This window comes from Geospiza fortis, unplaced genomic scaffold (genome assembly GCF_000277835.1).
Source record: "Geospiza fortis unplaced genomic scaffold, GeoFor_1.0 scaffold391, whole genome shotgun sequence".
NCBI lineage: Eukaryota > Metazoa > Chordata > Aves > Passeriformes > Thraupidae > Geospiza > Geospiza fortis.
In genome coordinates this window covers 556,245-570,215 of record NW_005054472.1, presented here as the reverse complement: position 1 = coordinate 570,215, position 13,971 = coordinate 556,245, and the positions used below count along the sequence as shown (strand labels likewise).

General features: G+C 44.5%; 1 protein-coding gene across 3 annotated transcripts; it reads right to left on the bottom strand.

The window, feature by feature from the left end:
* Positions 1 to 7,112: 7,112 nt before the first annotated feature.
* On the bottom strand, positions 7,113 to 13,781 carry DYRK3 (dual specificity tyrosine phosphorylation regulated kinase 3). 3 transcript variants are annotated; one of them, XM_005428098.3, is made up of 3 exons: positions 13,770 to 13,781; positions 13,325 to 13,440; positions 7,113 to 9,646 (listed from the first exon to the last, which is right to left on the bottom strand). In XM_005428098.3, the coding sequence occupies exons 2-3, from the start codon at positions 13,406 to 13,408 to the stop codon at positions 8,081 to 8,083; spliced, it is 1,650 nt and encodes a 549-aa protein (XP_005428155.1). In that variant the 5' UTR covers positions 13,409 to 13,440; positions 13,770 to 13,781; the 3' UTR covers positions 7,113 to 8,080. The 3 variants fall into 3 exon arrangements, with proteins under 3 accessions (XP_005428155.1, XP_030918735.1, XP_030918733.1); XM_031062875.1 differs by lacking the exon at positions 13,770 to 13,781 and adding an exon at positions 9,903 to 10,113 and having other exon boundaries at positions 13,325 to 13,359; XM_031062873.1 differs by lacking the exon at positions 13,770 to 13,781 and adding an exon at positions 9,903 to 10,057 and having other exon boundaries at positions 13,325 to 13,358.
* Positions 13,782 to 13,971: the final 190 nt, after the last annotated feature.

The following is a 13,971-nucleotide window of genomic DNA, read 5'->3' as shown; positions in this document are numbered from 1 at the left end:
AAAATATTTAAAATTAAAAATAAGTAATTAATTAATTAAATTTTTTTAATTAAAAATTTTTTTAAATTCTAAATTTTAACAAATTTTAAATTTTAAAATTAAAAATAATTAATTAATTTGGATTTTTTAAATATGAAAAAAATTAAATTTAAAATGATTTTTCATTTTAAAAAGTTTTTAAAAAATAATTAACACATTTTTATTTTGTTTATTGAATACCTATTAAATCCAGCCCAGATTGTGTCACCACTCCGTACCTCCAGCAGCCCTTTCTGCGGGCTAATCAGGCACGTGCTTTATTGCTCTCAACCCCTTCTCGGCTATGCTTAATTACACTTAATTATCGCAATCCCGGTCTCTGCCTTCCCACCTCCAGCCCGGCACATCCATCCCGGGGATAGCGCTGCGCTTGCAGAGCCGAATTCCGGAGCTTCCGAGCCCGCGGGAGGAATGCGAACCCTTACATGGCTCTGCTCCTCTGCCAGGCCTGGGGCTGCCTCTCGCTCGGCTTTAGAAAGCTCAGCTCTCAGCGTTGAAGAATGGGCAGACTTAATTCGGGCAGCTATTCCATCCCCCCAGACAAAGGGAACGAGCCGAGCACACTTAAGGAGCGATTATTTCAATCCCCCTGTCTGAGACAGGCGGGGGAAAGCTGCTGCTGCCAGCAATCCCAAACGCTCCTGCCACTCCTTATAAGTTCAGCTTTGCCCAGATGTGTCTGCCTGCATCTTGCACCCGGGAAATCACATTTATCATTCCCCTGTAAACGCTGCAGAGAGAGGGACGGGACCACAGGAATATGAGTCGAGAATGTGGTGGTGTTCACAGGGGTCCCGGGACGAGGGAAGAGATGAGAATCTTGACTCCGTGTTTCAGAAGGCTGATTTATTATTTTATTATTTATATTATTATATTATATTGTATTGTATTGTATTATATTATATTATATTAATTATATTATATGTTCTTAGAAGGCTAATTTATTATTTTATGTTATTATATTGTATTATATTATATTACATTATATTGTATTGTACTGTATTATATTGTATTATATTATACTGTATTGTATTCTATTGTATTTTATTTTATTGTATTGTATTCTATTGTATTCTATTGATATATTAAAACCATACTAAAAGAATAGAAGAAAATATTTCATCCGAAGGCTAGCAAGGAATAGAAAAGAAATGGAATGATAATAAAATCTTGTGACTGACCAGAGAGTTCGAGACAGCCGGACTGTGATTGGCCATTAATTAAAAACAACCACATGAGACCAATCAAAGATGCACCTGTTGCATTCCACAGCAGCAGATAATTCTTGTTTACATTTTGTTTCTGAGGCCTCTCAGCTTCTCAGGAGAAAAAATCCTAGCAAAAGGATTTTTCATAAAATATGTCTGTGACACAAGAATATGAGTTTATTCCTGAGTTTTACACCCAAAATCCAAGTCAATAGAGCAGTTTTCAAAGGGAAATGTGTTGCTGAGGATTTGTGCAGGTGGCTGTCCCAAAAAGTGTTGGCAAAGCTCATTAGGGTAATTTGACAAGAGGAAAGAAAACAAACCCCGAGCTGCCACCACTCCCTCCTGGCCTGTGCCACTGAGCTTACAGAAACCATCAGATTTTTGTAATCAGAGCACCAGCACTCTGAGCCTGATCACTGATGCTTAAAAAAAAAATATAATTAGGGGCAAAATTCTCCTCTTTGGCTCACACAGCCATGGCAGGGACACCTTCCACTGTCCCAGGTGGCTCCAAGCCCCACCAGCCTGGCCTTGGACACTTCCAGGGACCCAGGGGCAGCCTCAGCTGTGCCAGGGCCTGCCCACCCTCAGTGAAGAACTTTTCCCCTAATATCCAATCTAACCCTTCTCCCTTCCAGTTTGAAGCTCTTCCCTCCTGTCCTGTCACTACAATAATTAATAATAATTGGAATACACCACAGGAGTTACAAACTCCAGGCTTCTGCTCCCCATCAGGAGGGGTTTGGAACACAAACCCTGTGAGGAAGCCCTGAGGGAGCTGGGGGTGCTCAGCCTGGAGCATAGGAGACTCAGGGCTGCCCCCATCGCTCTGCACAGCTCCTGAAAGGCGCCTGTGCTCAGCTGGGGCTGGGCTCTGGCTGCAGGAACTGCCACAACCAGAGCACACAGCCTCCAGCTGCACCAAGGGAAATACAGGTTCGGTATCAGGGAAAAGTTTTTACAGAAAGGGCGATAAAGTTCTGGAATGTTCTGCCTGGGGAGATGGTGGAGTCACCATCCCTGGGGGTGTTTAACAAAGCCTGGATGTGGCACTGGGTGCCAGGGTTGAGTTGAGGTGTTGGGGCTGAGATGGATTTGATGATCTTGAAGGTCTCTTCCAACCCAGTGATCTGTGGATTCAGATTGAGGTTTTTACCAACACCCCTCAGCAGGATTTTGCCAGGCTCAGCTCTGGTGTTGGACTCCCCAGCCCTCCACTGGCACCAAACATTATTTCCCCTCGCAGCTCCTGCTGCAGCTCAGACAGCAGAATCTGGGAGACAATCCCTTATCAAGTTACATCAACAGGCATTACAGCAGGGCAGATAAGCTTATTTGTTTAATCTGAGGTGCTGTGCTTGAGAAAATGTCACTCAGATTCCTGTGGCCTCATGGCAGGCTGAACACAGAGCTACACATTTATATACCACAAACAGAGACATCTAAATATCTACATATATATTTTTTTACTGTTTTCAGCTTGCAAACTTTTTAACAATCAGGTATTTGTTTTTCACCCACATTAAAGCAAGGTAAAAATCTAGTGTGTTGTCTGCACACTGTGTGTGTGTAACACACATGGTTTAATCACCCAGGTTGTAGCTGGAGACCTTTTATTGGAGCATGATTTCATCTTCAAACCATCCCAATATCCACTTGTGTACAGTAAGTTACCCATTTATAGGTTTCTAATAAAAGCAAATCTTCCCTAAGTGGCTATTACTGGATTTCTCCTTTCAGCCTGGGGATAAGCAGGATTCTGGGCTTTAAAAAGCTCTCTAGTGGGCTGAATAAGAAAGTGACAAGTGAAGAATGTCATGGCAAAACTCTGGTGTGTTCTAATTACAGCACTGTTAATGAGGGGAACATTTGTCAGACCAGAGCTTCATCACGTTTAGCACAGACACAGAAACCTCCCACTCACACAGTGACAATTTTCTCTCCTTTGGTGATGTCTGCCAGCACAAGGTAAGTTCCACCATCTGGAAAGAATTATTTTCTTTTTTTTCATTTTAATCAAGGATTTTAAGGAATTTGCACACTCGATTGCTAAAGAAAATGATGCATTTATTTTCTTTTTAAAAATGACCCAAAGTACAACTTCAAGAAATCTGCTCATTACATTTAGATACATATTTTGAGACTTGACTGATTTCCAGAATGTTCCTCCACGGTTATATATCCACATGCACCTCCAATGCTTTCCACATTCCCCACCCTCTCACACCTCATCACAATATTTCTAATAAAAAGGCAAAGCTGCAGATTCTGAGCACTGCTGACATTTAGCTGGAACATCTGCAATGTGCAAGAGCCCCTGAGCAGGAACGTGGCTGCAGGGAGGCAGAGGGAGGCTGGTAAAACCCTGAGTGCTGTGTGTGGGGAGGCTCTGGGACAGCACAGGCTGCCCAACCCTGCCAGCCCCTCTGATTTGGAATTTTTAAAATCCAGGAAAATGTTCTGGAGCCATCAGATTTCTCCTGGTAGAGAGGGAGTTACGGAGCTGGAGGCATCGGTGGCGTTTTGGAACATGAGAGCTCTCTAATGAGATGTAGGAGGCGTATTTATTTCCACAAACTGCCCTTAAATTAATAAAGAAAATAAAAATCAAGTGGAGTCTGACTTTCTGGCTCTGGCCAACTCCCTGCCAGGAGAGGACAGCCAGGGGATCTTCTCCCAGGGAACAGGGACAGGAGGAGAGGGAACGGCCTCAGGCTGGGCTGGGGAGGCTCAGGTTGGACATCAGCAGGATTTTCCTCATGGAAAGGGCTGGAAGGGGCTGCCCGGGGGGGTTTGGAGCGCCCATCCCTGGAGGTGCCCAGTGACTGGACACTGGTCTGGGTGACAAGGTGGGGATCAGGCACAGGTTGGAATTGATGATCCTGGAGGGCTTTTCCAGCCTCACAATTCCAGGATCCTGTGAAGCACCAAATATAAAAAAATCACACTGCCCAACACCAAAGCTGCCAGGTACCCACAGCTCTGAGCACCCAGCACATGCAGAAACCCCAGAATTTTTCATTAAAATCTCTGAGCACGGTTTGTTTTCAGTCTCAGCTGGTGCTGCACACAAGTCCCACAGATCTTTCCATATTATTTCGCCTCTCCACTTCCACAACGGAATAAACTTTGGCAGGCAGGGGATTTGTATCATTTCAGCAGAGATCTCTGGGTGCAGCATCAGCCTTTTGCTTGTGTGCCTGGGATTAGCAAGACATTGCTGAGATCATCATATATATGTTCCACAGCCAGGACAGCTTTTGGTATTAGACAAGTAAAAAACCCAGGAGAGCTGCAGTGAGCAGCCCTTTAGAAAGGACCCTGTGTTTGTTTTGAGAGGTAGTTCTGAAGATGATCATCATTGCAAAGTTCTGCAACTGCTTAGAAAGTTTTCAACTGCAAGAGGTAAAAAAGATTGTAAGCAATCACTCACTCCTCCACAAACATTATATTAAATCTGTCCCATTAATCTGCTGGGAATTCTTGGGTCACTGGTAAACCAGGATTGCCATTCTAGCAGGCTGGGAGGATAAAAAACACCAGTGAGGAGTGTCTGTGCTACCCAGAAAACCTCTACATTTAAGTTTGGGCCTTTCAGATGTGCTGCTCATGCATTGTCATTGATTTATATAAAAATACTGCTGAGCCAAACAGCTGGAAGTGCAGCCAAAGAACATTTGTTATTTGCACCTCTCACAGGGCAGTAAAACACTCTAAGGAGCATTTTAAAACAGGTCTGGGTGACTTTTATAAAAGCAGTGCCTGATTTGCTGTAAACACCAGTGATTTGCATGTGTTCTGGGCTAACTTCTGAGGAGAACACCACTGAGGTGCCAGTGCTGGCAGCTCAATAAAGCAAAGCTCCCTCAAAAATAAAACCTGCTCTTTATCTATTCAGACATTGTAAATTTTAACATTCTCAGCAGCATTACAGCTAATGATGGGATGGTTTCTGGTGATTTCAGAGCTCACCAGGGTTTGGCTTTCCCAAAAACAAGTGTGACTTTGAGGTTTGGCCCTATCTGGTGAGCACAGGCACTGAGACTGTGCCCAACCCTGATAAATGACAGTGACACAGCCCAGGGTCCCCCACGTGGGGCTTGGACAAGTCCTGCTCCCTTTCACAGGGAGCTCAGCCACTCCAGGGTGTGCAGGGATGATTCCTCACAGGATATGTATTGGCTCTCCCAGTTTGGGAATTCTGCATCAAACAATTCACCAAAAGCAAATGTTTTATGAAAAATTTGGGGGTTAGTGATTGGAAAAAAGACCCCAATATTCTCAGCTGTGTTTCCTGGGTTAGGAAGAAGTTTCCAGCCCAGTAAATATCTGCTGAGGCTGCTTTTCCTTCTCACCCAAATTAGCAATTCTACATAACGACATATTTGATTTTCAAATATGGCAGTACCAAGTAAGTAAGAGCAAGTCTTAAACAAACACCATGTGCAGTCAGGGCATGCAGAACACATTTTCTAGATGGAAAGCCACAGTTTTGCCAGTTAATTGCTTTATCTGCAGCTTCACAGCCCCAGCCTTAAGCAAAATTACTCAGTGTGCACCAGGGGCTGCCACAGGGGGAGTTCCCTCACAGTCACTTCTTCCCACAAGTCACAGAATCATCAATATTATTCTACACTTTTTATAGACAGAATGGTTTTGAACCAGGACCCTGCCATGTGTTCCTGAGCCCTGTTTGTGCAGCTCCCAGCACACCACCACTGCTCCTTCTGCCAGGCTCCAGCACCACCTTATCCTCTCTATAAAATCCTTTTCCATGCATCCTGAAAGGTTCCCTTCTCCTCTCTCACCTGGTGTGTTTTGTTATAAAGAAATGTAAAGGGCAGAAAAGGAAGAAGAAGATTTCTGGCTTCTGAAAACGTGCCAGGTCTATTAGAGATTCTACTAAAATCAATGGCATCTTCTGCCACTTCCCTCCAGAATGCACTTCCCTGGTTCTTCATTCAAATAAAACTTCACTCAGCCTAGCAAAATAAAAAATCCCAGCCATGTGTTGTTGTAAGTGACCCAGGCCAGCCCATCCATGCTGCCTGCTGCACGGATAAGGGCCAGACTGTTATTTTAATATCATTAGCAAGCTCATTGAATTGACACTTGCTCAACAAAACAACTCAGAAAAGCTCCACACATGAGAACCTCCATTTCAGCTCCTGGGAACCTCAGTTTAAAGTCCTTTGGAGCTCTGGCTGAGTCTTTTTGAGGTTTTTTGCAGGCCCCCACCCAGTGCTGTAATGACCCAGAGGGGCCAGAGCAGCCCCATCTCCTCAGGGGAAGGGTCTCCTACTGAACATCTGCTCACTTATCTTTAAAATCACCCTGGTGACTGCTTTGTTTGCATAGTGAGAGTCTCCTTCCTTCAGCATTCAAAACCTGCTGCAGAGAAAGTCATTACATTTCAAACCTTCTGCTCATGAAAGCTCTAAACTGCATTTAAAGTCCTGTTCAGGCACCTGGCAAGGGATCAGATGGCTCTGGAGATGGACTCGGGCCACGAGGCTGAAAGAAGGAACAACCCCAACAAGCTGTGCTGTGGTTGTGACAGGTCACACCACCCTGGCATGTTCTGGGAAGATAAAGGAAGAGGAAATACAAGCTCATGGAGTTCAAGAATGAGAAAATGTAGGCACCCAAAGGCCTGAAGGAAGGCAATTAGAAACAAAGCAGCTCTTCCAATAAAATATTTCCATTTGGATCAGCCAGTTCTTGCACCTTATCAGTCTTTCCTGGTTATGTTTCCAGAGATTTTGTTGAGATTTCAGAGCACACTCCCAATTATTAATGTGTGTTTCCCCCCCTCCCTCATTTTCCCGTCACAGCCCTGGGCCTGAAAAAGTTCTACTTGTCTGACAGGGGTGGCATGTTTGCATTTTTATTAAAAGAGCTTCATGTAATTCAGTGGAATTCACTCTACACAAAGAGATAATTTTTTGCAATTATCAGAATCTCAAACATGGATATAAACCAGCTCTTGAAGTTCAACATTTTTGTTTTAGAAACACAGGAAAAGCAAAGACACACACCTGGCAGAACTGATGATGGAAATCTGAGCTCCAAAGAAACAGATAATTCAATCATTACCTGAACAAACTGGCCCACACTTGTGATGGACCAGACCTGATCCCAAATTCTCCTACAAGCTTTCCATAGATTTTTAGGGGGAAATAGCAAGTGTTACAGAAATTATTAGTTTTATTTAGACATACCCTGTGTTTCATGGCATTTCATTTTTTCATGGCTGCTTTCAAATTTCATCATCAGAGTACTTCCTTTTCCAATGACAAATTCCTTTGGTGTCTACATCCCATCACAGTTTTTAAAACCCCAGGATAGATAAGGGAAAAGCAATGCAGAGAAATAAAATTCTTCAAACTTAAGCAATTTGCAAGTTCCTAATGCATTACATTAATGCATTTGTGCTTTTGACAAGAGATTTAAAAACTTTCCCCTGGAACAGAAAGAGTTCAGCTGGAGACAACTGAAAACATGAAGTTTAAATCAAGTTCCTTTCCTGCCTTAAGCAAAAGAACCTGTTGAACCATGATAAATGGTTTCTAAACCAGCATTTTTAAACAGCACATCGGCCAAACTGTCTCTGTACTCCCCAGCTGAGTGGGGTATGCACCAGGTGTGAGTGAAGCAACTGGATAAAATCAGCCCTTTAATGTGCACATTTCTGACTGATCTTCCAATATTCCAGACTGAGCCCCTAACACAAAGTAAATCCATCAAAACCCTCTCATTTAATTTCCTCCCACGGCATGAACAGACAGTGAACACACACGGGGTGTATCCTGGCAACCCACCGCTCCCCACTAGCTGACCAGTTTGGGGAGCACAGTACACAGAGGGATGCTGCCACTGGGCTCAGCGGCCAGACTGGCCCTCAGCTTGCTGGGGACTGCAGCCACAGGAGGCAACTTGTTAGCAATTCCTTGGAAGGAACCTGAATAGCTGGAAATCCTCCTGCCGGAGCTTTTCTCCAAGCCGGCTGCTTTGGGCACCCGTTTGCAGATCCAGGGGTGCCGCAGGGCCTGGCTGGGAATCATGCGTGTGGAAGGATCCCAGCTGAGGCAGTCCTTCAGGAAACCAGTGAACAAGGGGTCATCACAGCCCTTCAGAGCTGTCACCCAGTCCTTGTTCCCTGGGGCACCCCGGACCTTGCCCCGGCGCGAGCGGCTCCCGCTCAGGGTCACCTTCCCGTCCGGCTGCGTCAGCACCGTGCAGTAACGGGGGTGACCCTTGGAGTTGATGAAGTTCTTGGCTCGTTTGGATTGATCCAAAAGCTTCTGAGGCGGCATTCCAAGAAGCTCCATGATACAGGCCAGTTGGTCTGCCTCGTCCTCTCCAGGGAAAAGAGGGTAGCCAGTCAAAAGCTCCACCAGAATACAGCCAAAACTCCACATGTCTATGGGCATCCCATAGCGGCTCCCCAGGATCACCTCTGGCGCCCGATAAAACCGGGACTGGATGTAGGTGTAGACTCTTTGGTGCTCAAAACAGCTGGACCCAAAATCTATAACCTTGATTCCACTCCTCCCTTGTTGTTTTAGGAGGATATTTTCTGGCTTCAAGTCACAGTGGATGATTTTGTTTCTATAAAGGGCATCCAAACACTGCAGGATGGAGTGAGCGAACTTCCGAACCAGCTGGAGGCTGAAACCCTGAAATTTATTCCTTTTAATCAGCTCATACAGGTTCATACTCAAAAGTTCAAAGGTCATGCAGATGTGGTTCCGAAAGGTGAAGCTTTCCAGCATGTGGATCACATTCATGCTGCCTGTTTTATCCTGCTTCTTCAGGTGCTCCAGGATCCTGATCTCCTCAGCAGCTTGGCGATGGAACCTCTTCTCGTTGCGAACCATCTTTAAGGCCAGGTGTTGGTGGAGTTTGTGATCATAGACTTTAGCAACTTGTCCAAAACTGCCCTTGCCAATGATTTTGAGCACCTCATACCTGTAAGCCAGGTGGTCGTGGGGCACGTGGATGTAGCTGCCTTGGTCGTCGTCGTAGCCGCCGTTGTTGGGGCCGCCGATCACCCCCTGCCTCTTTTTGGCAGACGGCCCCACAAAGTAAATCTCGGAGAAACTGAAGATCTCCTGCTGCTCATAAGCTGATAGCAGATGTTTGAACTGTTTGACAGCTTCCTCTGGAGCCTGGGAAACAGCTTTATGTGATTTCAAGGAGCTTCCATTGCCTCTAGCACCCAGGCTCTCTAGGGTTTTCTCTTTTGTCAGGGAAGGCAGAGATCTTTCTGGAGTAAGGCCTGCAGAGTGAAGAGTGCTGCTCCTTCTGTTGCCAGAGTCCTCAAATAACTGCTCCACTTTGACCTGATTTGCAGCCAGAGGGTGATCCTTCATTATAAATTTGTTGATAGAAACCTACAAGGGAAAAAGTAGTTTAGTTTATCTTTTAAAGCATAGATTAAAAATAAACTCACTACCAACAGAAAATTGGTAACACGGATGAGTTTGGCATTTATTAGGAACAAATATAAAATGCTGGGCTAAATTAAGTTACAAGCATAGTTATAGAAGGGTACACAAAGAGAAAGCAACTCCCTGAAACAGCACATGTGCTTTTAAATCCAGAAAGGGAAACCCTAGACAGCCAAAGACTCAAACAACCACAAAATACCTATCTCCAGTCTGTGCACGGCCAGGGAACAGCTATGTTTAGCTTCAAACGTGGGTGCAGCAGCACAACCACCAACAGATGCAACTTGCACCTGTCTGGAGCACGGAACGGAACGTGGATGTGCAGAGAAGTGGCAGGAGGATTGCACAGCCAGGCTGCCAAAGGAACACAAAGCAACAGCAGCAGGTGACATATGGCTGGTGTGAGGCAGCTGCAGGAGGAACAGGAGGAGGACAGGGCAAGGCAAGGTAAACCATAGTTTAGAATCTAAAAATTCATTGTGGGGTTTTAATTTCAAGGGGAAAACATCATCATATCCACAGCTCTCTTTGAAATCATGGTGGAATTATAGAATATCCTGAGCTGGAAGGGACCCACAAAAATCATCAAGTCCAACAAAATCCCTCCCAGCCCCTGAGAGCGCTGTTCTGGAGCTCTGGCAGCCGTGGGGCTGTGCCCATGCCCAGGGCAGCCTGTTCTGTGCCCCACCAACCTCTGGGGGAAGAACTTTTATCCAACCTAAACCTCCCTGACACAGCTCCAGCCGTTCTCTTGGGTCCTGGCACTGTCACAGAGGGAAGAGAGAGCTGCACAACTCTCTTAACACACACTTGAATAACCAGGAACAACTCCCACTCCAACTCAGCTGAGAGCAGTCTGCAAGCACTCCCTCTTACCACCATGTGCTAAAATATTTACATCTGAAACAAACCCATAGAAGGTGAGAAAAACACTGTGAAATTTTTCAGGCTTGTCAATTTTACTATTTAGTAAATGCTGAACACCCCGGAGGTCAGTTCCCCACTGGCCCTGCAGTTTTTCCTTTTCCTGCTTGCTGGCACTCCTTGCTGAGAGGCAGCACAGAGGTGTTGTCCCATCCAGGCAGAACTGAAGAAGCCCTGACTGAAGCAGCAACATCTGTTTTCCATTTTGTCCTTTAATCTAAAAATAAAGATCTCAGACACATGCCAAACCAAATCCCTGAAAACCAAAATAACTACACAGGAATCAAACAAAAAAATATAAATAAACCTGCAGCCCCACGGCAATAAAACCAAATTCCTTTTTAGTTACATCCAGTCCAACATCTCAGCAGGGTCAGCAAATAAGGGAAGTGAATGTTCTCCCCAAAGCCAACTACACACAGCTCATAAAAGACTCTGTTTGTTGGTGCTGCCCTGAAATGTTAGTTCTTGCTCACAAGCCCCAAAAAATGGGCATTTCCCTGCAGAAGTCAGCTCTTATCAACCAGGAGAGATCCTACCAAGCTCCACTCCTCCTATCAACCCCAAAATGCAGTGTACTGGGAGGGACACGCCTAGCCAGAGTCTGCAATAAAAACAACAGAGCCCAGCCCTGGTAACTCGGAATAAACGCCTTTTTCTTGGAGCCTGCCTGAACCTCCGAGATAAGAATGACATTTTTTCAGAGCTGGCTCAAAGACTCTTCAGTTAGCAAACCCAAACAGAAAGTTTACAAATAAACAGAATATATAAACACAGAACTAGGGTCACACTTGTTTAAATATTCTCTACCCAAGAGCAGTAGCAGCTCTGCTTGTGCTGCTGTTTATAGCAAACATTTTGTACCTTTGAATCCCTAAATAAACCAGCAATTCATGATTCCATTTATCCTGGAACGATTTCTTAATGAAGGAATTATGGCTTTGGATTTCAAACCTGACTCAACGGTAGTAAGGTCTCAATTTTCATTCTTAGAGGACTCCCAAAATCAGTTGCCACATGATGGTGAGACACAAATATAGCTCCATCTTCACTTGAACTCAGGAGAGCTGCACTCAGATGACTCCTGGGTAACACCAGCTTTCTTTCAACAGCTTTATTTTACAAATCCCAGCCTCCACAAGCTTTTGGTTTTATTGCTGAAGCGCAGGCGAGAAATGAGGCTGACAACACCAGTGGCACCCTGTTGAAAACTGTCCCTGAAAAAACTTCATTTTCACTGACAAGGAAACAGTTACTGCAATTCCTACACAAACTGGTTTGCAGAGATGCTCTGAATTAAACAGACTGAATCCAGCCCATGTATTCTCAAAGCAGAGAGACTCTGTGTTCTCTTGCAGGCTCAGATGAAGGAATGGGCAGCTGCAGTCACCAAGACTCCTCAATTCTCATGTAACATTACATAATAACAAAACATCTTGCAAGAAAACTAAAACTCCAGGTATTTTCCCATTAAAACTCAGCACCACCACTTGCAGCCCCAGCTCCTGCTTGCCTGATACCACTGAGGTTGGATTTTATTGATACATCACCACACAAACTGGGCATGCTATAAATCCTTAATCTTGCCCTAAGAAGTTAACAGGCTTTAAGGAAAAAAACACAGATGAAGACAAATCAAACAAAATATCCATTGGTTTATATTTGTATTTCATTGGATAGTTCCACTCTACTGACTTGTATTCAGTTATGAACAAATGAAGTCACACCACAGCTTGAAACACTGCAGCTGAAATGTTTCCATATCCCTACACACAAAAAACCCCAACCCACTACACTTCAAACCCTACTGCTCAACAGAACTCCAAATTCTTTCTGTTCCCCCTCAACATTTCCAAAAAGGGAAAAAAAAACCAGACTCATGCCCCTGAGTTTGCACAGAGCGAATTTGTTACAACAAAATCCCACAAGGTGATGATTTTCAAACGCTTCTTCCTCAGGGCAATGTCTATTTTCACTTTTTAGAAAGTGAGAGGTTTTTTTTAAGCTTAAGCTCCTTCCCTTCTGCCAGAACTCAACAAGAGCCAGAACACATTTAAAACCCATCTAAAGGACAGATCAGCGTACAAAAGTACAGCTGAACACGAGCACTACTGAGCCAATTAAAGGGGGAAAAAAATCTCCAGCTCCACATCTGCTGAGGGAACAGAGCCCTGATGAAAGAGCCCAGCAACACCTTCAGTTCATAAGGACTATTTTGGTAGCAAAAGAAGTGACAGATAATGCCCAAGTTTTCAGAGCAGAAAGATACTTTTGTGAGGTGTTTGGCTCACACTGCTCCTTCTGCTGTTCCTATGTACTTACCCGTCAGAATTTTCATGAGGGAAACTAAAATGGAAACGTGCAGGAGGAGGCAGAGCAAAGCATGTGTGGATTGACTTATCAGAGTACAAGGTGACACGGCAGAACGCTTCAACCCTTTGTAAAGTAACTTTTTTTTTTTATTAAAACACGAGCTGAGGGCAGTAAGATGGGACTCCTGAGGCTGCCAGCAAGTTCTGCACTGAACGCAGCACATCATTTTCATGCTCAGAAGAAACAATAATGTTAAGAAACCTCTACAAAGCTGCAAAATCCCACTTTTAAAATCTGTTCTCTGTAGGGAGGTATCAGACCCCCGCACAGCTCTCACTCCCACACAGCATAACGTGAAGACACAGATGACTTTAAAATACTCACATGAGGTCTTGAAAGGGAAGGAAGTCCCGAGGGGCTCCGTTCTTCATTTGTAGGCTCTGGGTATCTACACTCATCTATCCTCATATAGGAATCGTATAATCCATCTCCAATCCTGGCTGGAACGGTCCCACACACAAACCAGTTATTCACAACAATTCACACCGACAGAGACAGAGCCAGAAGCTTAAGTGCACATTTTATTCTGTAAAATCATCGATTCTCCTTCATTCATTAAATGATCTTTGGAATTTAACTGAATTTTCAAACCGCAGGAGTGCGACGCTTCTGGGAAATCTTAATTCGAGATACTTTTAATTTAGAGGTTCTTTTTTGTTAATCAACTTCTGCACTGCAAAAAAAGACATCCCTAAGAATCACTGACCACCATTCTCCCCGCTTCCCCTTAATCAGGATAATCCCAAACGAGCAAAAAACGAGCAAATACTTAAACACTTGATAGGACTATCCTTTAAAGCAGGTTATCCCTTAAATTGAGATGTGAGAATTACAGCTGCAAAAGCGTGGGGAAGGGAAAAAAAAAGGCGGCGTCTCTCGCTGTCGACTGCTCAAAAACTTAAAATCGCGACGCCTATCGCGACAGACCCGACGGACGGCTGGGACCACGCGGGGGGCTCGGCGGCCACCGA

Coding starts and splice junctions, on each gene's coding strand:
- DYRK3 (XM_005428098.3), bottom strand. CDS start 13,408: ATGAGGATAGATGAGTGTAGATACCCAGAGCCTACAAATGAAGAACGG. Junction 9,647..13,324: donor CTTCCCTTTCAAGACCTCAT/GTGAGTATTTTA, acceptor TTTCCCTTGTAG/GTTTCTATCAACAAATTTAT.